Below are 25,393 nucleotides of genomic sequence, written 5' to 3'. Positions count from 1 at the left end.
CCAACAAAATCCAGCAGCAAGAGATAGAGAAAGAAATTCCATTTAAAGTAAGGGTAGATAATATAAAATACTTGGGAGTCTACTTGCCAAGACAAATCCAGGAACTCTATGAACACAATTACAAAACACTTTTCACACAAATCAAATCAGATCTAAATAACTGGAAAGATTAATTGCTCATGGATAGGCTGAGCTAATATAATAAAAATGACAATTCTACCTAAATTAATGTACTTATTCAGTGCAATACCAATTAGACTACCTAAAAATGATTTTATAGAGCTAGAAAAAATAACAACAAAATTCATCTGGAAAAACAAAAAGTCAAGAATATCAAGGGAAATAATGAAAAAAAATGCACTGGAAGGTGGGTTAGCTGTATCAAATATGGAGCTCTACTATAAAGCGGCAGTCATCAAAACTATCTGGTACTGGCTAAGAAATGGAGTGGAGGACCAATGGAATAGGCTAGGCACAGAAGACACAGTAGTAAAAGACATTAGTAATGTACTGTTTGATAAACCCAAAGATCCCAGCTTCTGGGATAGGAATTCAGTATTTGACAAAAACTGCTGGGAAAACTGGAAGATAGTATGGCAGAAACTAGGCATAGATCAACATCTGACACCTTATACTAAAATAAGGTCAAAATGGGTATATGATTTAGACATAAGAGGTGATACCATAGGTAAATTAGGAGAAGGAATAGTCTACCTTTCAGATCTTTGGAAAGGAGAGCAGTTTATGACCAAACAGGAGATAGAGAATATTATGAAATGCAAAATGGATGATTTTGATTACATTAAATTAAAAAGTTTTTGTACAAACAGAAGCAATGCATCCAAAATTAGAAGGGATGCAGAAAGCTGGGAAACAATTTTTATGGCCAGTACTTCTGATGAAGGCCTCATTTCTAAAATACATAGGGAACTAAACCAAATTTATAAGAATTCAAGTCATTCATTCCCCAATTGAGAAATGGTCAAAGGATATGAACAGGCAGTTTTCTGATGAAGAAATCCAAGATATCTATTGCCATATGAAAAAATGATCTCAATCACTATTGATTAGAGAGATGCAAATTAAAACAACTCTGAGGTACCACCTGACACATATCAGATCGGCTAATATGACAAAAAAGGAAAATAATGAATGTTGGAGAAACTGTGGAAAAATTGGAACACTAATGCATTGTTGGTGGAGCTGTGAACTGATCCAACCATTCTGGAGAGCAATTTGGAATTATGCCCAAAGGGCTATAAAGCTGTGCATACCCTTTGACCCAGCAATACCACTTTTGGGTCTTTTTTCCCAAAGAGATCATAAAAAAGGAAAAAGGACCCACATGCACAAAAATATTTATAGCTGCTCTTTTTGTGGTGGCAAGGAATTGGAAATTGAGGGGATGTCCATCAATTAATTGGGGAATGGCTGAACAAGTTGTGGTATATGAATGTAATCAAATCCTATTGTGCTGTAAGAAATGATGAGCAGGAGTTCAGAGAAATCTGGAAGGACTTGCATAAACTGATGATGAGTGAGATGAGCATAACCAGAAGAACATTATACATAGTATCATCAACATTACGTGTTGATCAAATGTGATAGATTAGATTCTTCTCACCAATCCAATGGTACAAGAAAGTTCCAAAGGACTCATGATGGAAAAGGCTCTCCAAATCCAGAAAAAAAAAAGGAACTGTGGAATATGGATGCTGATTGGACCATACTATTTCTTTTGTTTTTGGTGCTGTTGGTTTTCTGTTTTGAGGTTTTTCCTTTTTGCTCTGATTCTTCTCTTATAACATGACTAATGCAGAAATATGTTTAATGTTATTATGTATATATAACCTATATCAGATTACCTGCTATCTAGGGGAGGGGAGAGGGAGAAAAATTTGAAATTGGAAATCTTATATAAACAAATGTTGAAAACTATTTCTACATGTAACTGGAAAATAATAAAATACTTAAAAAAAAGAAATGCTTGGAAGGGGGCAGCTAGGTGGTGCAGTGGATAAAGCACTGGCCCTAGATTCAGGAGGACCTGAGTTCAAATCTGCCCTCAGACACTTAACACTTACTAGCTGTGTGACCCTGGGCAAGTCACTTAATCCCGATTGTCTCACCAAAAAAAAAAAAAAGTAATTGGGAGAAATGCTTGGAAGTCCTCTGTTTTCAAGTGAACAAGCATTTATTAGGCACTTACTATGTTCCAGGAACTGTGCTAAGTTTTCCTTTTTGGGTTTCTTAGTGACCAGTAGATTCTTTCTACCTTTACTTTGTCCTCTTACTCCAATAGATGTAGGCGATTTTCTTTCAAGATTTCTTGAAATCTCATGTTCAGGCTCTTTTTTTGGTCATGGTTTTCAGGCAGTCTAGTGATTAAACATTATCTCTCCTTGATCTGTTTTACAGTTTAGTTATTTTTCATATAAAACCTTAAAATTTCTTCTATTTTTATTCAGTCTTTCAATTTTATTTGACTATTCTAGTGTTCAAGGAATCTGTTGTTTGGGCAAGATTTTGTACCTCTTGTGCTAGCTAAGCTGTTGATTCTCCTTCCAAGTCTTTTCTCCACAGCCTCCAATTCTTTTCTAGTTCTTGATCCTCTAATATTCTGATTTAATTTATAAAACCATTTTTAACTCTTAAAAAACACCTCTTGCTTCATTTCTCCTGGGAAGACTAACTGAATTTGTTGCCAAATTGTGTTTTGAGGCTCTGTTTACAGATGTTTTGCGAGTCATTCTCTTCTTTTAGTTTATGTCTTAGGAGTCCCTGTTACCATAATAGCTCTTTATGGTGGGAAGCATTTTTTTCCAGTTTTACATATCAGATTTGGACTTTGTGTTATGGCCAGGCTCTGCATGCTTCTGGAAGGAGCATCTGGCCCCTATTTGGTCCTGTGTTATATTCTCTTGGGTCCTACTGCTGTATTCTCTGGGTATGGAGTGCTATGTTCTTCATGGATATCAGTATAAGTTCAAACTGGTGGCCTGCAAGCTTTCAGTGCACCCAAAGCAGTCTGATTGAAAGGCAAAATATGAACATCGCTCCCCAGATCTTAGCTTTGCAAGCTCCTGATCTTGGTTTTGGTCTAGGAAGCATAGCTATGGTCTTGTCCCTGGTTGGAGCTCCAATAGACTGCATATCCTGATTCCAGCCTCTGTCAGCTAATTGGAAGGCTCTATAGAGCAGAGCAGAACTGCATATTTCCCTTTGGTCTGAGCTCCCTGCACTGGTTACTCAGCTGCATATTTCAGACAGAGCTGGGGACTGGATCAGAGCCACCCAGCTGCTGCTCACTTCTGTTCCTACTCCTTGCTCAATACATAGTCTCACGGCCATGACAGCTGCTTGGCCAGGTCACCATTCTTAGATGAAGGTCACTGCCTCAATGATAAAACATCTGTGACCCAGCTCTAAGGTACAAGTGAAAGTGTGGCCAATTGACAGCTGTTCCTACTCCCTGCCCATCCATGATAGACCCAATACTCTTCCTTACCTTAATGCACAGTTGCAGGCCCCAGTTTTATTCTTGGGCATGGAGCCTTACAGCACAGGGAAAGAACTACCCTCCTAGAAACCCAGTCTCCAATCTCCATAGAACTCTGTCTTGATACATCTAAGCCAGGAAAATGACTTCTTGTTAATTCTTTCATGCATTTCCTGATTAGTACTGTTGTAGTGGGATGGGGTTGGGGTAGGGGAAAAGGGATGGAAGCTGAGTCATACTCCTTCATCCTGCTTTGCCATCTTTGCTAGTCTTCTAAGATTAAAAAACAACAACAGCACAGTTTTCAAGGAGTCTAATAATTTTTGGGGGGTGAGGCAATGAGGGTTAAGTGACTCGCCCAGGGTCACACAGCTATTAAGTGTCAAGTGTCTGAGGCCAGATTTGAATTCAGGTCCTCCTGAATCCAGGGACTATGCCTTATCTACTGTACCACCTAGCTGCCCACCGAGTCTAATAATTCTTAAATTATACCTCCTTGATTTGTTTTCCAGGTTAGTCATTTTTGAGATCAGATGATATTTCTTCCATTTTTGCAGTCTTTTGATATTGTAATATTTCTTGCTGTTTCATGGAATCATTGATTTCTATTTGGTCTATTCTAGTTTTCAGGGAGTCTATTACTTGGAGAAGGTTTACCACTTTCTCTTCTATTCATTCTCTTTACATTTCTTTCTTCTAGAGGTTTTATTTCATTTATCTTTTGTTTTATTTTCTCTAAATATTCATGTGGTACTTGTAGAAAATCCATTTTTTTCTTTGAGTCTTTGCTTTTAGTCATAGAGATATTTTCTCCTTTCTAAGAAATACCTAGATCTGTAATAATTTTTAAAATACATGTTAGCATCTTCTTTGGTTTATTCATCTTTCTCATCTTGGTTCTTAAACTGGACCTTTGTGCCACGGACAGGCTCTGCCTCCTGCTATGCTTTTGGGGAGGTGATCCTCCCTTCTTGGGCTCACTCTGGGTGACCTGGGTTCCTACACTGAATTCTAATTCATGAGGTCAGGAATTAGAAGTCAGAATATCAGGTTCAGAGTATTAGGCCTTGAGCGTCAACTATGAGTCTTAAGACAGAATGCTAAGACCACTGGAGTGTCCCTGGGCATGTGGTCTGTCTTGAGAATTACCATCTCACACTGATCTCTGCCATTCCCCAAGGCTACCAAAGTCCCCACCTTAGAGCTTTCTTGGGGGAGTCTTCCACTCTTGCTGCTTCCAGATACAGAGCCCTGCAAGCTACACTTTTATCTGGCCTAGGTGCACTTGGGAAGTTATAGGCTTGTTTGCATGTGCTGGCACTGGCCTTACTGGGCTTCTGGCTGACTTTCTGTGCAGTTTTAGGTGAAGAATAATCTTACCGTTGTTTTTCAGTGAATTTTGTGGGTGTCATTCAGCAAATTTCAGGTTTTTGCTGGAGTAGGTAGGTGGGTGGTAGGCAGTCTGCTTCCATTTGGGCAGCCATATTGGCCAACAATCTGACAATGAGCTTTACATAAAGAAAAAAGAGCCAAGCCATAACCTTGAACCCCCATGTCACTTAGCTAGGTACATACCCCAAGAAGAGGGTTTAAAGAAAGGCCCCACATATATTCAAACATTTATAGCAGCACTTTTTGTGGTAGGAAGGAATCAGAACAAAGGAGATGCCCCTCAACTGGGGAATGGCTGACAAAATTGTGATAAATGAATCGAATAGAATTGTCATGGTGCTTTAAAAAATGACTATGGAGGCAGCTAGGTGGTACAGTGGATAAAGCACTGACTCTGGATTCAAGAGGACCTGAGTTCAAATCCAGCCTCAGACACTTGACACTTACTAGCTGTGTGACCCTGGGCAAGTCACTTAACCCTCATTGCCTCACAAAAAAAAGAAATGACTATGTAAGAATTTGGAGGAACATGGGAGGACTTCTATGAACTAATGTAAAGTGAAGTAAGCAGATCCAGGAATACAATATAAACAACTACAACAATGTACATGAAAAGAAGAAACAAACCTCCAAACTGAATGCTGTGAAATAATGACCAAATGTGTCCCCAAAGAAGAAATCAAAAGTGGCCCTCCCTTTGTTCTTTGCAGGGATAGGAGACTATGGGTGTGGAATATTGCATATACTGTCAGATTTAGTTGATAAAGGGGTTCGTTTTCTTAAATTGCTTCACCCCCCCCTTATTCTTGTTACAAAGGCTGATCATTCACTGGGTAGGGGAAAGGGGGATATATTCAGAATTGTGGATAATGTACCAAAAAACAATGAAAACTTTAAAATTTTCTTTAAAAAGAGGCTACTGTTGTCCTGAAGAACTAGCATGTCAGTAGCAGGTCAGAATTTCCCCACTGCTCTGGCTGCTCTTCTCATTCATAGCCTGCTGCTAGGACCACTCCTGACAAGATGGCACACATCATCCCTGCTCTGCCCTGTAATTTCCCATCACTATATCCCTACTGCCTTCCATTTGCTTTGGGCAAGGCAATCTATAACATCTACAAGGTGCTGTCAAAATGACCACCACCCTTCTCCTCTCTTTTTTTCCTCTTTTTTCTTTTACCATCATTGGCCAAATGTATTTTTCCCTAAAGGTCTTTACCTCCTCCCACCATACCAATTTTCAGCAGTGACTATGAGATTTTCTCTGGTATTCAATGGCAGATTGGGAAATTTACAAATTTTCAATGGCACAATAAAAATTGGAAACACTATGCTAAAACCAGTCATCCTGGTTATATAGTGGGGGTTTTTTTGTTTGTTTTTGGGTGAGGCAATTGGGGTTAGGTGACTTGCCCAGGGTCACACAGCTAGTAAGTGTCAAGTGTCTGAGGCTGGATTTGAACTCACGTCCTCCTGACTCCAGGGCCGGTGCTTTATCCACTGCGCCACCTAGCTGTCCCCATATAGTGTTTTTAAGAAGACAAATTGCAAGGTGAAGATCCAATTAAGCCCTCAAAACTGCCACAAACTTTATTGTTTTGTAGGGTTGACATCTTGTAGATTGGGGCTCTTAAGCTTTTTTGGTGTCATGGGGTCTTTTAGCTATATGACAAAACCTATGAACTCTTCAGAATAATGTTTTTAAATGTATAAAATAAATGCATAAAACAGGATTACAAAAGAAACAAATTACATACAAAGGCAAATAATAAAATATTTAAAAACAAGTTCATGGACTCCAGGTTAAGAACTATTGTAGGTCATCCTAAACTTTTTGCTCTATGTCCCCTATGAACATCAAAATGTCTTCTGATATTCCCTACATGTAAAGGTTTCAGGTTCCATACTGTTTTATATAAATCCAGTCATTGCTACTTGAGTAGTCAATATAATGGGTAGCATACATATCTGACCCACAGTGAACTTAATGAGAAAAGAAAATTAAAGACAGTTTATAATCTTTAATCATTCATAGTCATCTTTAAGCTATTATAGTCTACTTACCGTTTCCAAGCTTCTTAAATACAAACGATAATTGGTGATGTAAACTCGTCCTTTAATGGGACCATTGAATGGACATATATAAATTACTTCTTTGTCTATTGGAATAAAAAAAGGATCCAGGTAAGAACTAGAGAGGTTTAAAGTAAGCACTGGCAATGTTTTCACATGATCATGCCAAGGAAGTATAAAGCATTAGAGTAAATCAGTATGTGACACAACCAGGGTAGAAGGAATGGCTCACTGAGCTTTCCCACAGTGATCATGACACCTGAGGCAAGGAAGAATCTAAGTATTCTGGTTTAAGACACACAAGTATTACAATGGTGGTTTCTGGTAATTAATGGATACCTAGGAAAAGGAAGTCTGCCAAATGTTCCTAATCCATTCTTCCCTTGAAGACTCTAGAGAAAGGTTCAGTTAAGTTTAAGCTCAAATATTTAAGTACTAAAAAGACAACAGAAGATAGTGACTGAGTCTGTGGTAGGATGAAGCATAAGGAAAAACCAAATTAGAAGGCTGAATGTATTTATGGAATAACTTGAATTACTTAACCACTTTTCATTTTTTATAATTGATATCCTTTTTCTGCTCAAGTACAAAACCAGTAATAACTACTACTTCTCAGTAACCTAAATGACAACCTTGAAGTCTTACCAAGATTAAGGTCCTGCCTTCTATATATGGTGTTAATGGTTGTGTATTCTTTTACTTGGGACAAGGACAATGAGTTAGATATAGATTTTGTGGTGCTTTTCTCCCAGAAGGCAAGTTGCACACTTTCCACCTAGTTCCCTTTAGGGTCAAAAATACAACCTTGCAAGCATGAGATTCTGCATGTATGGCCTACAGCCTCAGACTAACACTTATCCAATGTGCCAAGTTAATGGTCCACAGAGGGCCCAATTGTGTAACCTTGACCTCATTAGTACCGTGTATGGTAAGCAATTCAGACTTCATGTCCACAATTACTGCTGTCCCCTCCCCCCAGCAATGCTTAACGAGTTTTGTTTTCAGTACTGAGTGGTATTGGGTTTAAAAGAGAATGAGTACATGTCCTCAAGAGTAAGTACACAATTCCTACACTGTCTGCATATTATAAAATGTTTCTCAGCAGACTGCCTAGACCCAATACAGATTGATTGGACTTGTTGACTTAACATGCTTTGCAATGAGACACGATACATTATTTCGAATTTATGCCTCAGTATCCTTGCTTTCCCTCCAACAAGGCTCTTCTCTTGTAGAACACTAAGAATTAGAAACATACTACTGCTTCTGGGTTAAAAAAGTTACCAGAACAACCTAGCACATGTGATACAAAAAAGTCCTTTGGAGTACAGTAAATCATCTCTGATCAGACAGATGGGGGTGGGGGTGGCATTAGTGGACAGCAAGTAATATTAAAAAACAAAAGCAGTATTTCTTTTTAAAAATAAAGAAAAAGTACCCTAGCAAAAGAGTTCTGAGTAGGGAAAAATGCCTCCTACAGCTTTCTACAATTAGTAAGTACACAGGATGTCATAGGATTGAGTATGAAACTGATACAGGAATATTATAAGAATTGAAACCCTATGGTATCAGTTCTTGGCTCAGATAAAGCTCATAGATAGTCCTGTAATCTCATATTCGAATGATGTGACCAATACAAAGAAGGTAGCATCCTTTTTTTTCTTTCTTTCTTTTTTTTTTTTTTTTTTGGTGAGGCAATCGGGGTTAAGTGACTTGCCCAGGGTCACACAGCTAGTAAGTGTTAAGTGTCTGAGGCTGGATTTGAACTCAGGTCCTCCTGAATCCAGGGCCAGTGCTCTATCCGCTGCGCCACCTAGCTGCTCCAGTAGCATCCTTTTAAAGCTGAATTATCATGAAAAAAATAAACTAATGATAACCAACATCTTATCTGGAAAATTATTTCCAACCAGGACAGTTTCAAAATATAATTTGTCAACTTATAAACCTAGCAGGGTTTTCCAATGCTACTTAGCTGCTGGACTTTCTAATTTTAGGGTTAATAAGAGATCATGTCTAAGTTATTAGATTGTTATTTTAATCATTTGTAAATCAGTATTTACAATTAATATAGCTATATTCACTATTCTAAGTTTAAAAATTATATTTTAAAATCTGAAGGCTGAATAACTTAATATTATGTTGGACCTGCTATATACATGGTTTTTAGCTCTGAGAAGGAAATTCTAGAGATAAATACCAAATTTACTAAACAATCCCATCTTTGGCAGAGAAAAAGAGCAATTACAAATGAAGGTAAACACAAAGCTCCTGAAATAGCAAAACATCGAAGAGCCAATGAAAGAAATAACAGCCTTGAATAAAAGTGCCCTATTCGTCTAAATTTAGTCTTTAGAAAATAAGACCTAAGTGATCAGAGCCATCTGATATTTCTGGACAACTCATCAATTTCTAACAATCCTCACCCGTAATTCTAGTTTCTCCTGGAAGTCGAGGAATTTCTTCACAGAGGTCTCGAGTGAATCCATCTCTTGAGCTCTGAAATAAAACAGAAGCATCAGAAACAAGTATAATGCCTTGTAGAGGTTCAAGATCTCAGAAACACAAACTAAGCTAGAAATACACTTTTTGAAAAAAAGGAAAAAACCAACATTAATAATGGCATAAAATTAGTGAATCTCATTCAAATAAAAAACATAAGAAATGTTTACTATCCATATTCACTTGCTATGCAATTGCCAATCTGTTTTTAAAATAATATTGAAATACTTTTCCAAAAAAATGCCTTTGCCAGTTAAATGATGCCAGTTTTCTTATATAAATTATTTAAATGAAAGGCATGGGGGCTTTTGCAAAGCCAATAAAAACCTGATTTCCACCTCTGACAAAGGAGTTAAAAGCCAAACATTAAAAATACTTTAAAAATGTTCTTGATTTCCCATTATTCCCAGAAAAATGTTAGCATAAGTGTAACAGGCGAGTGTGTTCTGGCAAGTTTCCGGCATACAATATGTAACATTCATCAGAGTAATCTTATAGTTTATGATCAAGGGAAAGTGTCGCTTCAGTGTGGTCTCAACTCACCAGCATGACAAATCAGCCTTCTCTCAGGTCCAGCTCATAATATATATTAAGTTTCAGAGTTTGCTAAAATGATTTCTCCCAAAGGTAATTGAATAAGAAGCCAAGATAGCTTGTCTAGCCCTGGCACACTCACATAACATGGATGCAAGGGGGGGGGGAGAGGCCTCTTGTGACCTCAGGCTTTAGCGGTAATCCTCCCCAAGTTTCCCTAGTGACTTGTGAAGTACAAGAAGCTACCTAATAAACAGTCAAGCTTTAGGAGGGCTCTTTGGTGCTTTTCATGTAAGTCTTTCACTTCTTTCTCTCTTCGGTTTTGTCATTTTCCAATTTGCATGGAATTCATGTGTAAATGCCGTAAATACCTTAGTGGGAATTTCAGAGAGGCTCCTCTGACCACCTGTTTTCTTTCAGATTAGATGCAAGTTTACAGGCCAGCCTTAGAAAAATTTAAATTGCATTTGTTTGGAGTGAGCTTGTAATGCACATTTTAATGAGGAGAATATCACACATTGCTTCAAGCCAGGAATGAGACTCGAGATGCGCATTCGGGTGTCTCCCCCCACCCCCAATACACACAAAGAAAATTAAGACCTGAATCATGAAACTGAGGAAAAACTGACACTGGCGGTTAATGCTTCATTTCACTAAGAAGAAGCAGACAGAGAAATATGACTGCTCTGTGGACCTTCTGAAAACCAAATTACTGGGCCAGCAGGAGAAAGCATGAATGATCAACACCCCCTCTCCCAAAATCATCTGGATAACAGAAACTAGTATCTGAACAAAACAGGATATACAGGGTGTCCCAAAAGTCCTAATGCAGTTTTAAGCTATTAAAAGCTTTAAACTGCAATAAGATTTTTGGGACACCCTATATTTTCTTTCTTTCTTTCTTTCTTTTTTTTTAACATATAAGGTATTTTATTTTTTCCGTTACATGTAAAGATAGTTCTCAACTTTTGTTCATACGAGCTTTACAATTTCAGATTTTCCCCCTCCCTCCCCTCCCTCCCCCCTCCCCTAGACAGCAGGTAATCTGATATAGGTTATATCTATATATCTATATACATATACATATAGATATATCTATATACACATAATAACATTAATCCTATTTCTGCATTAGTCATGTTATAAGAGAAAAAATCAGAGCAATGATGAAAAACCTCAAAATAGAAATAAAACAACAGCACCAAAAACAAAAGAAATAGTATGGTTCATTCAGCATCTATACTCCACAGTTCTTTTTTTTTCTTGGATTTGGAGATCCTCTTCTATCATGAGTTCCCTGGAACTCTTCTGTACCATTGCATTGGTGAGAAGAATATAGTCCATCACAGTAGATCAACACTCAATGTTGATGATACTGTGTACAATGTTCTTCTGGTTCTGCTCATCTCACTCATCATCAGCTCATGTAAAACCCTCCAGGTTTCTCTGAACTCCTCCTGCTCATCATTTCTTACAGCACAATAGTATTCCATTGTATTCATATACCACAACTTGTCCAGCCATTCCCCAATTGATGGGCACCCCCTCAATTTCCAATTCCTTGCCACCACAAAAAGAGCAGCTATAAATATTTTTGTACATGTGGGTCCCTTTCCCCTTTCCATGATTTCTTTGGGAAAAAGACCTAAAAGTGGTATTGCTGGGTCAGAGGGTATGCACAGCTTTATCACCCTTTGGGCATAATTCCAAATTGTTCTCCAGAATGGTTGGATCAGTTCACAGCTCCACCAACAATGAATTAATGTTCCAATTTTCCCACAGCTTCTCCAACATTTATTATTTTCCTTTTTTGTCATTTTAGCCAATCTGATAGGTGTCAGGACACCCTATATTTTCTGACAGTGGCGTCAAACTCAAATGCAAATACGGGCCCTCAATCTGGGCATCCCAAGGACGTCTGACAGCTTGAATAGTTAGTTTGAAAACATAATGTTATCTATGTTTTATTACATTTTTATGGATTTTGTTAACTATTTCACAATTACAATTTAATTTGGTTCAGGAATCACTCAGGAGTATCTGACACCTCCATTTTAGGATATTCAAGTAACCCTATATAAGAATTACAGTTTGTTTCCCTGGGTTACTGTGTGAATTTAGCACTGACCTCATATAATGTTGTTTAAAGATTCTGAGTCTGAAGAGTTGAGTTCTAGTCCCAACTGTTAGAACAACAAGCATAATAAAGAGTTTCAAGGTTTGCAAAGTGCTATTAGTGTCCCCATTTTACACATGAGGAAACTAAAGTAGGCAGAGGTTAAGTGACTTGCCCAGGGTCATACAGCTAATAAGTCTGTTGTTTCTGACTCTTGGTGACCCCATTTGGGGTTTTCTTGGCAGAGATACTGAAGTGGTCTCCAGCTCATTTCACAGGTGAGGAATCTGAGGCAAAAAGGGTGAAGTGACTTGCCCAGGGTCACACAGCTACTAAGTGTCTGAGGCCAGATCTGAACTCAGGAAGATGAATCTTCTTGACTTCAGGTCTGGTATCACCTAGCTGCCCTAGATAGTAAATACCTGAGGTTAAATTTGAACTTAAGACTCAAGATCCAACACTCTACCCATCTTTGGCAAATCACTTAACCTTTTCTGAGTCTCAGTTTCTTCATCTGTAAAATGGGAGCTGAAGTACCTATCTTACTTACCTCACAGGGTTTTTATTAATGTTTAAGCAGTTAATGAAAAGTGCTTTGAAAAGTATAAAGGGCTTCATAAAATATAACATATGTGATTTCAGTATAAAAACAAATAGGGAAAGATCTGATTTCAATGACCAGATTAGAGAGTTCCTTCCATCAATAAAGTTATCTATAATTTAGTAGACAAATCATCCTAGAGAGTTGCCCGAGGCACAGAGAGTTTAAGAGACTTGCCCAAGGTCAAACAGTTAATATGTGTTAGAGACCTGTTTTAAACCTGAGTCTTTATGACTTCAATCCCATTCTTTCTACCATACCAGGATGTCTCATTTCAATATAATAAAAGAAGAAAAATACAAGTGACTGACTAATGAACGCACTACAAAAACAAGCAGAGAAGCTATACTTACCCTCCTAATAGAATCATTCTCCAGGGAGCGGGAGTTATATTTAGGTGTGGGTGCTGAAGCCATACTGGAAGATTTGACAAGAAAGACAACATTTAAGTATCATGTGAATTTATGTATTGAACCAAAGTATAAATAATAACTAGAATTGGAATATTCTTTCTTTTCCAATTCAATGCAACACACATTTGTTAAACTCTCACAGAATATAGAGACAGTATTGTGTGGGGTGGCGGGGGCGGGGTGGGGCGGGGGGGGGGAGTGGATGGGGATGGGAAAAAAAAGAGATCATGTTTAAATGAGGTCCTTGCCCTTATGGAGTTGTAGTCTAGTAGGAGATGACATATACAGAAGTCAATACAGCCCCAAATAATATATGAGTTCACCACACAGAGTCAAGAGGACCTGAGTTCAAATCTCAGCTCTACTGCTTAGTGTTTCTGTGACTAAAGCTAGGGTACTTAACCTACGGTCCTCAGTTTCCTTATATATAGGTTTATATATGGTTTGACTTTTCCTTCTTGCTCTGAATCTATGATCCTGAGATGACTATATTATAAGCAAAGTACTATGTATGGTGGAGTGTCTCATCCTTGACTAGAAGAATCAGGAGAGTCTTCCTGAAAAGCTTAGTTGGATATCTATATATCTATGTATAGAGATATATAGACATAACCTATATCAGATTACCTGCTGTCTAGGGGAGGGGGGAGGGAGGGAGAAAAATCTGAAATTGGAAAGCTTGTATAAACAAAAGTTGAGAACTATCTTTACATGTAACGGAAAAAATAAAATACCTTATACATTAAAAAAAAAAAAAGCTTAGTTGGGCTTAAAGGATGTGTAAAAATTTAACAGCCTGAGTGGGAAGGATGTTCCAGGCAAAGGGAACAAAATGAGCAAAGCATGGAGATGGGAAAACACATAAAGTGTAAGGGAGGGCAAGTAGTCTAGTCTACTACTAGCACGTGGAAGGGAACAGCATGATACAATGCCAGTCAAAGATTTTGGAGGACTTTTGAACTCCAGGTAAAACAATCTAAACTTTACTCAGTAGACATTACAGATTCACTGAAGGGTTTTTAGCAAAATAGTGACCTGACCATATCTCTTTGTATGGAACAGTAACTTGGCAGCTCTAACAGCAAAGATAGATTGAAGGGGGGAGAAAATGGAAGGAAAACTTATTAGGAGGCTATTTCCAAGAGTCCAACCAAGTGGTAATTAAGGGTCTAGCACCTGAGTAGCTACAACAGGAAAGAAGAGGGGGACAAATGCTGGACATATTGGAGAGGTAACTGACTGGATGTGGGAAGCCGAGGAAAGAGAAAAAAGGACACCCAAATTCTGAGCACCAGAGATAACTACATGATTATGCATACTTAAATCTTGTAGCTAATAACTTTCCCCACTTTGTTACAGTGACCTCTTCCTAAGTGTTCTTTTCCAAAGAAACAGCATATATTGTTTAGCATATTCTCAAAAAGCCCGTGTTTTACTCACAGTTGTACAGTACTGTAAAGTACTATCTGAAACACGTATCTGAGAAACATTTTTATCAGGCCTTGAAACCATATATCCTAATTTTTATAAACCAATGGAATAGTGAAATAACTAGGGCATTAAAGAAGAAATAAGCGTTTAATATGCATCTTGAAAGAACTGCAAACCATTAGGATGTAAACATATTGCTTCAAATCACTAATAAAAAACAAATCAAAACAACTCTAAGATTTCACTTCAGATCCAGAAAATTAACACAGCTGAAAAAAGAAGGGAAGAATCAATGTTGGATAATTGCAGAAAAAAAGACACACTAACATATCATTAGCGAACCATGAATTGGTCCAAAAATTCTGGAAAGCAATTTTGAATTATGCTAAGAATGTGACTAAAATAACCATAGCTTTTCCCCCAGAGATCCCATTGCTAGGTATATACACCGAGGAGGTCCATGATAAAATGAAAGGCCCCATATACACCAAAATACAGCAGCACTTTTTGTAGTGCCAAAGAAATGGAAAGAAAAGTAGGTGCCCAACAAGTGGGGAATGGTCAAACAAGTTGTGGTACTTTGTATAACGGAAATGTAATGAAAAATTAGTGAACTGTAAGAAATTATGACTATGTTGGATACAGAGAAGTATCAGAAGACATGAACTGATACAAAGCAAAATGAGGAAAACTAGAAAAACAACAGACAGGACTACAATAATGCAAATTGGAAAAACAACAAATTAATTATAACTGAATGTCACAAAGTTACAATGACTAAGATTGATTCCCAAGAAGAGAAAAGAAATAGTAGCGCCTCCTTTTCTTTGCAGAGGTGGGGACTATGGGTGTGAAACAGTATACATGTCTGACTTTTTCAGTGTGTTGGTGAGTTTTGCTGAACTATTATAAAGAATGGCTCTCTTGGAGTGGGGGAATAGATATATTGGGAAATGTAGGAAATATTAAAAGTAAAATAGATCAATAAAATTTTCAAAGAATTTAATATGATATATTTATTCTTCAGGTTAAAAGATTTTAAAAGTAGAATGGGTTTGATTTAAATCAGTTTAAATTTCTCAGGAAAATATGATTTAATAAATTTTTCCTTGAAAAAAATCTATTCTTTTATAGAATTTATATATACATTCCTCACAATTTAGTTAGTGCCAGAGGACTTATTTTTAGGAGGGATGCAGTATGACTTTTTTTTTTGGTGGGGCAATGAGGGTTAAGTGACTTGCCCAGAGTCACACAGCTAGTAAGCGTCAAGTGTCTGAGGCTGGATTTGAACTCAGGTCCTCCTGAATCCAGGGTCGGTGCTTTATCCACTGCGCCACCTAGCTGTCCCCAGTATGACTTTTTAAGTTGTGCTTTGGGTTTTGTTTTTTTTTTTTAGATCAATATGACCTTTAAATAAAGTCTGCATCACAGAATAAAAAAAACAAGTTTCAATTGTATTGGTTCAGTTCTCATGAGAGGAGCAGCTCCATCTACTGTATGTTTTCAAATGCAGGGATAGAATAAAGACAGCTTGGCTGCACCACAGCTATTTTTGCTGTCCCCAAAAGACCAGAAAAGAAGCTTCTTACATTTATTGATCGAACAAACAACATATGAAAGTCTGATCAAGACCTGACCAAGGAACTGATTAAAAAAAAATAATCGATAAATTAGACAGCCAAAATTTAGACCATAAATAAAAGCTTAAAATAGGTCATTACAGACTTGGAAGTACAGTATAATGAGGGTAGGCTACTTGGATATGCAAACAGACCTGCAGCTTGGAAACCTGACAAACCAAGTCATTAGAGGGGTCCCTGAGGTAGTCAAGAGGGTTAAAGGCTGGCAAGAAGACAAGCAGCAAAGACTCTCATGACATCATGGGAAGAGGGACTCTCTCTTGAATCTCCTAACCTCTAGCTGAAGATCTGGCTAGAAATGACAACCCTCATGAATCTGGCCATTGTTTCTCAACTACCAAAATTTGTCCATAGCTAGGGAAGGTGGAATCCATTTCAAAAGAGGAACAAGGCAACAGAAAAGGACTGGGCCCAAGTACAAAATGTGGAAGAGAAAAGAGAAATGAGTAGAGGAAGAGGCTTCGATGAGAAGAGGAAGAGGAGATAAAGAGAAATTTATTCTATTCCTCCCCGATTCCTCTTCCTGTCCTTTCCTTTATTCCTTCTTTCTCTTTTCCTCTTTTCTCAGTTTCTCTTAGAGAAACAAAAAATGAAAGGGTTTCTAGCTTTTTCTTAAGTTGTTCCCCTACTTTTTTCTCTTCTTTCTTTCTCTTTCTTCCTTTCTTTCTTTTTCTAAAAGAAACAGGAAAAGTTAAACTTTTGCATTCTCTCTGTGATTGAAAAAAGAGTTCTTCTCTTTCCTCTTTTTTCCTGCTTTTCTCAGAGAAAATTTTTTTCTGTTCTTTCTCTCTCTAAAGTTACTTTCCTTTTTGCTAAGAGAAACAGAGCAAGTTACTCCTTTTAAAGACTCTCTTGCTTTTTCTTTTACTCTGCCTTCTTTGTTTTTGGAAAAAAACAGTTTCTCCCTCCCCTTCTCCCCCCTTTCCTTTCCTCTTCCTCTCCCTTCTCATCCCCCCTCCTCCTCCCTTCTGTTTCTCTAAGAGAAAGAGAAAGAGAAAGAGAGAAAATGAAAGCTTCTCTTTCCTGTCCCTCTCTTTTCTCTAAAACTACAAAAAATTAGTCCACAGCTCAGGAAGGTAAAAACCATCTCCCTAGAGAAACAGGTCAACAGGAAAGTACTGAGCTCTAGTACAACATGTAGAGAGGGAAAGGTAAATGATCAGAGCTAGAGGATGGGAAAATAGGAAGGGGGAGTGGGGGAGGAGTTTTCTAGTAGCCAAATCCCTGACCTCTCTTCTTCAAGAGACTAAAGGAGTTGGGTAACCAATGGAAGTGGCTTTGAACTTGCACAAGTTGGGCTAAGAGCTTTTTAAAACTTCATTATTTTTCTCTTCTTTCTTGTGTTCCAGAAGGGGAAACAATCAATAATCAAGTTGGTGCCTCTTTATTGTGAATAGGGCCACTACTAGGGAAGGCTTGGCCCTTCTAAGTGTCTAACATTGCTTGGCAATATTTAATAACACAAGAGAAAAACAAAGACTCAAATTGATCAACAGGGGTGAGCTGGGCTGGTCTCCTGGGGCTGGCTCAAGGACTAAAGAGGTCTTGATTGTAACATATTAATAGAGTTATTGTGAAAAGATTTGGTTGGGACAACTGTAAAAGAGGCATGCCTATATGGGCAAAGGGGAATTGTATTTCTCTTAATCACATGCACTGAATTTTAATTCGCTAGGTTTTTATTTTACCTTGAGAACTGTTTGTGGCCAAACATAAAGGTACTTTCCCCTTGTTTTTCCACTTTACAGTGAAGTGGATGCTAAATTCAAGAATACTATTATACCTAAAGTCTCTTTGAATAGCACGAAATTTGAAAAATAAGTAAAACCTCTCCAGGTGATTTCTGAAAGTTTTTTCTTTTGTCTCAACTTTTTTGTTGAGCATCAAAGAATTTCAAGTCATATCTGAAGCTGTCTCTTCCTGAGCTTGCTGTTTCTATCCTTGAAAAAAATGCCAATTAAATGAGAGTTCCATTCTATAATTGAAATGACAGTTAACCCATAATTAACTGTATGAGCTTATGCTGATTTGCAGCACTTAAGTTACATAATACTTTGTGACACTGTATAAACAACGTTTTCAGATTTATTAAGCCACCTAAGATGGCAAGCAAATTTAAAATAAGCTTTAATGTTTTTTCTCCCCAACAAAAGTAATTTGGGAAAGCAGGGAAAGCAGGGAAAGCAGGGAAAAGGTGTTAATATTTCCACCATTTTGGAAAACATTTTATGATGTGTCAATACTCATTTATTTCTACTTTTTTCTGGCCTTTAGCTTTTTCAAAAAACAAAATACCAACTATCAAAATTAACAATGATAAATTGTTTCATTTTACACATTTTTCTCTGACCTATCACAGTAGATTGTTTCTAAATGAAAAAGAACATTCTCCAGCTATGGAAAAGAATAGTGTACTATCTCCCTTATTATAAGATTATGCTTCTAACCTACAGACAACATCATTAGTCTATATCCTGTCAAAATGATGTCTGTCCAGGGGGCAGCTAGGTGGCGCAGTGGATAGAGCACCGGCCCTGGAGTCAGGAGTACCTGAGTTCAAATCTGGCCTCAGACACTTAACACTTACTAGCTGTGTGACCCTGGGCAAGTCACCTAACCCCAATTGCCTCACTAAAAAAAAAAACGATGTCTGTCCAACTGCAAAACTACAAGGACTAAGTTTATAACTACCATAGACAGCTTTGGTTCTAGTCTATTCTTTCCCCAAGAACTAATAGCTCTTGCTCATGTAGGCCCTGGCTACCTCATTGATTAACACACTGAATCCGATAATCACCTAGGTTGGTGATTTTAGATGCAATCATTTCAAAAGTTTTGTCAACTAGGATAAGCAAAAGTAATCCTGACATGGTCCATTTCACCTTTTCCAAAGCTGAAACAAGTCTTCCCAGCTACCTTCTTCTAAAGCATGCTCATTACCATGATCAAAAGCAGATAATATTAAACTCATCCTGTGTACCTGTTCTTGTAGAGTTCCTAACAGAGGACTTCTTAATCTATTACCGTTAATTTGGCCCCAAGCACCCAGAAGTATGCCAGAAGTTTCTTGGGGATAACTTTAACTAGTATCTACTTGAAAATAGTAAGAGAAGAGATAAAGTCCGTAACGAATATGCATATTAAAAACTAAGATTTAATTATACTGGTTTCCTAAAAATAAAATAAAATAAAAGGCCAAACCTAGAGCTCTGCCAGACCATATCACAGGATCAAATATTTAGAGCTGAATGGACTCACAGAGATAATCTAACTAACCCTTTCATTTTATAAGAAGCCCAGAGAAATAGAAATGAAATGTAAAATCAAGCCCAGAGAAGTTACGACTCATGGAATATCACACAGCTAGCGTGATACTGCCAGATTTGAACCCTCTGACTGCTAATGCAGAGCTCTTTCTTTTGTGTCATGTACAAAAGTTGAAAAAACAGAGACTGTGATGTACTATTGGTTCAGCTGCAATCTCAGGCGAAGCATTTTAAGTCTTTGGGCCTCCACTTTGTCATCTGTAAAACTGAGGGATTTCTTTGGTTTTCGGCTGATGACATGACCCATGGGACAGATTCTATGCACTCACCTCGAACCTATGATCTTTTCTTACACTCAGAAACTCACTCCCATTTTGTCTCTTACTGATCTTTATGGTTGATTTTGAAAATCCCAGTTCTATTAGACACGACTACTTTTGGCCAAAAGCAAGAAGATTCTGAAGCAGTAAGTAATGTGCTTTGGATTATTTAAACTTTTCCTATATTGCTGAGGGTCTTGGACAAATTTAGTCACAGAAATGCTTGTGACCAATGACAAAGTTGTTCAAGATATAGGACTGGGTTATATATGTACAGTGTGGTGTGGGAACATCTGCCTATGTGTACCCTACTGATTTCTATCAAAGTACTTGCAAAAGTTCAAGAACTACACTCGCAAATGACTGAAACAGTGTCAAGACACCAAAGTGAAACATCTCACATTCTATATCGAGATTAGCTCTAAATGGATACATGACTTAGTTATAAAAGGTGACATCATAAGGAAATTCAAGGAGCAAGGAAGAATTTACCTCTCTGATCTACAGAAAGGGAAAGAGTTTATGACGGAGAGCATCACAGGAGATAAAATGGACAAATCTGATTACATAAATTAAAAAAAAAACTTGTACAAACAAAACCAATGCAGTTAAAATTAGAAGGGAAATGGGTAACTGGAAGAAAATATTTGCAGCAAGTTTATCTGATAAAGGTCTCATATCCAAGGTCCTATAATAGTTAAAACTGAGGTGGACTGAGGCACAAAGTTCTGAGTATTATCAATTTATTAGTAAAGAGGAAATTTATTGATAAATAGGATTTCAGCTTCCCCAGCAAAACTAAGACCCCTATAAGGGGGGTGACTCCCTTTTATAGTTTTGGGGAGGACAGAACAAAGAAGAGGACTTTACAGGCAGGGCACAAGTTATGATTGGTTAAAAGAGCTCAACATCATGAATGGCAAAACCAATATGACTGGTTACAGAGCTGAGGCATGGGGGACAATATGATTGGTTGGGAATTGGGAATAAGGGGCTAGCAACAATCCCTTCCTTCCCTCCTGTGACTAAGAAATGTTCATTGTTTGAGTCCACCTGCAAGGCTAGAGATAATGGACCAGGCTTCTCTGCATAACAAACCAGACATCCTTGAAGGATAGTTGGATGGTACAAAGATCCTAGACCAGATCCCTGGTGTCCACCTGCCTCCTTCAAGGGTAAGAGATTTAAGAGATTGACACAACAATAGGAAAATGATGATCAGGAGAACTGAATGTCTAAACTTAACTCATTATGGGCCAGCTGAATTCCTGAACTAAAGTTCAGAGATAAAGAACCATGACTTAGACAATTACAGGACAAAATCAATGAACTATAAATAAGATCAATTAAAAAAAGACCCAGCATCAATCTGATTATTTTAGTATATAAGCAACTAGTCCAAATCTGTAAGAACAAGAGTCATTTCCCACTAGATAAATGGTCAAATGATATGAACGGGGAGTTTTTGAAGGAAGAAATCCAAGCTAGCAAGAGACACAAGAAAAATGCTCTAAATCAATAGAAATTAGAGAAATGAAAATTAAAGAATGCAACTCTTAGCCTCAATCTCACACTCATCAGATTGGCAAAAATGGCAAATGCTAGAGGGGCTGTGCGAAAATAGGCACACATATTTCTGGTTGGGAGAGCTGTGTCCAGTCACTCTAAAAACAATTTGGAATTATGCTCCAAAAGTCATTAAATTGTGCATACTCTTTGACCCAATGATACCACTACTAGGCATTTATCCCAAAGAAAACAAAGATACTGGCTCTTTTCATAGTAGCAAAAAACTGGAAGCAAAGGAGGTGTCCAGCTTTTGGGGAAAGGCCAAATGAATTATGGTATACGAATATAATGAACTGTACAATAGAAATGATGAAATGGACAGTTTCAGAGAAAATTGGGCAGATCTGTATGAACTGATGCAATGTGAACAGAATCAAGAGAACAATTTTTATAATGACAACCACATTGTAAAGGCAAACGACTTTGAAAGACTAAGAAATACAATGACAAACCAGCATTCCAGAGAACCAGTGATGGTACCCACCTCCTGACTGAGGTGATGTGATTCAAAATGCAGAATGGCCAATAAGGGATTTTTCTTTGTTTGAGTATGCATATTTGTTATTTGGGTTTTCTTTTTTTGGTTGTTAAAATGGGGGGGGGGAGAAGGAAGAAAAATACTTATTAATTAGAAAAATAATAAAAATTAAGCAAAAGCAAACATAAAAAGAAGTCCAAGTCACAGAGATATGCATGTCTGAAGGATGTTAACCCCAAATTCCCAAGAGGCATAACAAAAAAGGACTAAAGAAGATTTGGGCCACTAACACTGAAGCCTATACCCCAGCAGAGGTGAACAAGGGCCTTAGCAATACACGCTCCTAGGCTAAGACTTTCAAACCCACAAACAACAAGTGCATGGAGCTCAAAGTCACCACAAGAGTTTATAACCGGGGGCGGCTAGGTGGCGCAGTGGATAAAGCACCAGCCCTGGATTCAGGAGTACCTGAGTTCAAAACTGGCCTCAGACACTTAGCACTTACTAGCTGTGTGACCCTGGGCAAGTCACAACCTCCATTGCCCTGCAAAAAAAAAAAAAAAAAAAAAGTATATAACCCAAGGTCTTCAAGTCTACTGTGGTCAGAACCAGAACCTGCCACCCTAATGTCACCCTGCCTAATGAGCCTAAGATATTCAAAACTCAAGGTTGTATGACTCCTGGAACCCAACTTACCAACCTCAAGACTGTTTTACGGCAAAAGTATTAGTATGAACTCCGAATGGCATTTTCTCCCCTATCTATGGTACCATTATACAAAGAGGAAGTAGGAAGGCCCAAGAAAAGCAAAGTAGGAAGTTTTCTACATGCACTAATAATTTTCTATATAACTAAGACAGTTAATAATTTCAAATATCCAAAAGCCACCCTGCAAAGATACCACCTCCTCCCTCTCCCACCACACACCCACACACACTTAAGTGGGATCAGTCAACTCACCACTGTGGGACTTAATATCTGAGAGTGAACAAAGGTCTAAAATAAGAACAAGAAGATCAAGTTGTGCCAATGTGCCAATCACTTGGCACGTACAGCTCCTACATCCAGGAAGTACATAAAAAGTCTGCTAAATTAAATCACTGACTCTAGATCATCAGAAAACTTTTTGTTGAATTTCCCCCTAAAGTTGTATATTCCAGAAAAATTAATTTTAACGTTTACATGTAAAACTATGTAGAGGCAAAGTTTAAAAAAGAACAACACCATGTCAACAGCAGCAGTAGCACTTTTTAACTTATGCTATTTTATAGGCTTTTTACATTTCCATTTTTTATTATGAACCCAACATCTACTTTCCATGGTCACCCACTTACAGAATCACAGTCAAAAGGGGCCTGACGGGTCACCAAATTGAGTCTCACCATGCATGAGAAGCAGCTGCTGGCACAGACCACTGCACCTGGAGTCAGGAAGATGTGAATCCACAACTGGCCTCATACACTCACTAGCCTTGTGACCCTGGGCAAGTCACTTCACCTGTCTGCCTCAGTTTGCTCATGTGTGAAATAGAGACAATGATACCACCTAATCTCACAAGGAACCTCAGTGATCATCTAGTCCAAGCCTTCACTTAATTGAGGAATAAACCGAGGCTCAGAAGCCTGTGCACACACTCTCAGCATAATGGTTTTAGTGGCCTAAAATAGCACACAGAGGATTCCAAAGAAAAAGCAAATATACTGAAATACAGATTTTGTGGTGAAGTTCATAGTCACATTAGGAACCCCTGGACTACAGGATTTCTTCCCTCTCTTTAATTTCTCATATTCAGTCATTAACTCTTAACATTTCTTTCCTTCAGCATGCCTTGGATATGTCCCTTCTCACTATTCTAGCCTTCATCTCTTATACAAATGACTAAAGCAGCTTGCTGATTGATTTTTTAATTCCAGCAGCCCACCACTCCCCAATAACTTTCATTTGGTCACTACTTTCATCACATCTTTTTCCTCAAAAGGTTTCAGTGGCTTACTCCTCTGCCTGCCTTCGAGGACTCTCCATGATTTGACCACAACTTGCCTATTAGCTCTTAACTCCCATTACTCTACAAGCCTCTCATTCAAGTTGGGGCAGTCTCCTGTTGTTCTTGTTCAGTTGTGTGTTTGATTCTTAGTGACCCCATTTGGGGTTTTCTTGGCAAAGATACTTGAGCAATTTGCCATTTCCCTCTCCAGCTCATTTGACAGATGAGGAAACTGAAGCAAACAGGGTTAAGTGACTTGCCCAGGGTCACACAGCTAGTAAGTGTCTGAGGCCAGATTTGAATTTCAGAACTCTATCTACTGTGCCACCTAGCTGCTAATCTAAATCCTATCAATCCTTTAAAAGGCCCATTTGGTCCTACCTCTTCCAGGATGCTTCCCATAACTACTTCAGGCCACATTAATCTCTCCCTACTCCTACTTCCTAAACACATCACATAGACTGTACTTTTGAATGCTTGCTACTACTTGGGAATACCAATTTGTACTCTTCTCTCAGTTTCACAGGCGTATGTACCATGTTAGCTCCTTGAAGGCAGGGGTTCCACTGCCACTATTTCTAGTAAGCACCACAACATCGAGCCATAGGCAGTTAAGTACTAGGGGACTTAAAGTAAAATACTTCTCACAGGGTCGTTATGAGGACAAAATGAGATGAGACACGTCAAGTGTTTTAGAAACCTTGAAGCACTCACTATATCAGGCACTGGAACATTTATAGCACCTTCTCCCCCTTCTGGTGGGTGCCTGTTTTCATATGGCCAAAGAACTAAGAATGGTTTTTACATTTTTGAAATAAAGTTTGATTGTATTTTTAAAACAGCTGGAGGGCTAGAACTGGCCTCTGGGCTATAGCATGCTGACTTCCTCTGCACTATAAAAATGCTACCTATCACTTTCATCACCATCCTCATCTGAAGGATCCAGGTACATTGTTATAAAGAAACCTTCCACCATTTCAGATGGTAGCTCCTAAACACTTAGTAGAAAGTTTCTGGAGTTGCCGTGGCTGAAAGCAAAATCTCTTCCCAGCTTACTTTCCAGTGATGAGCTTTTCCAAACTTAACTTGGCTGGTCCTCAGATGCCAGACACACAATCCATCACCAGGCCTGTACTCAAAGCCTTTCAGTCTTGAGAGGACCAGCCAGAGAGCTTAAGCAATACCAATATTATCTTTGGGAATGAAAAAATACTTGACTTTAAATTATTTAGTGTTAAAAAGATTGTCAGTGAGGGAAGGGTTAAAAGAACAATCATTTTCAAAAACAACTTGACTGTACTGTCAACAAGCCACCTACAGCAGAAGAGCCAGTGTCCCCCATTAGTCCCCAAACCCTTCTGGGCAGCTAGAGGCAAGGGCGGCACAGCCTGCCACAGTTTTCTACCACCCTCTTTAAAACAGCTCCAGCCTCTGAATGGCTTTGTTGGTTCCCATCTACGTAATGCCAACTTCCCTCTTACCTGACAATGAAATGAACAGCGGCTAACCAGGACCCAAAGGCAGCACTAATAAGCACAAAGCATAGTTCAATAACTCTTTGCTGACTTACTGTTT

At 38.2% G+C, this 25,393-nt stretch overlaps 1 protein-coding gene across 2 annotated transcripts in view; it reads right to left on the bottom strand.

Annotated features, from left to right (window-relative positions):
* Positions 1-25,393, bottom strand: part of MTM1 (myotubularin 1) — a 110,097-nt gene that overhangs the window by 64,856 nt on the left and 19,848 nt on the right. For both annotated transcript variants that reach the window (XM_043974301.1, XM_043974300.1), the window contains exons 2-4: positions 13,068-13,131; positions 9,388-9,460; positions 6,956-7,050 (exon numbers count right to left, since the gene is read on the bottom strand). In XM_043974301.1, coding sequence (XP_043830236.1) covers positions 6,956-7,050; positions 9,388-9,460; positions 13,068-13,130 — 231 coding nt within the window. In that variant the 5' untranslated portion in view covers position 13,131. The remainder of the gene's footprint in view (positions 1-6,955; positions 7,051-9,387; positions 9,461-13,067; positions 13,132-25,393) is intronic.

The sequence above is a fragment of the Dromiciops gliroides genome, chromosome X (genome assembly GCF_019393635.1).
Source record: "Dromiciops gliroides isolate mDroGli1 chromosome X, mDroGli1.pri, whole genome shotgun sequence".
Lineage (NCBI taxonomy): Eukaryota > Metazoa > Chordata > Mammalia > Microbiotheria > Microbiotheriidae > Dromiciops > Dromiciops gliroides.
Note: the sequence above shows the minus strand (reverse complement) of the source record. Positions and strands in the feature narration are given on the sequence as shown.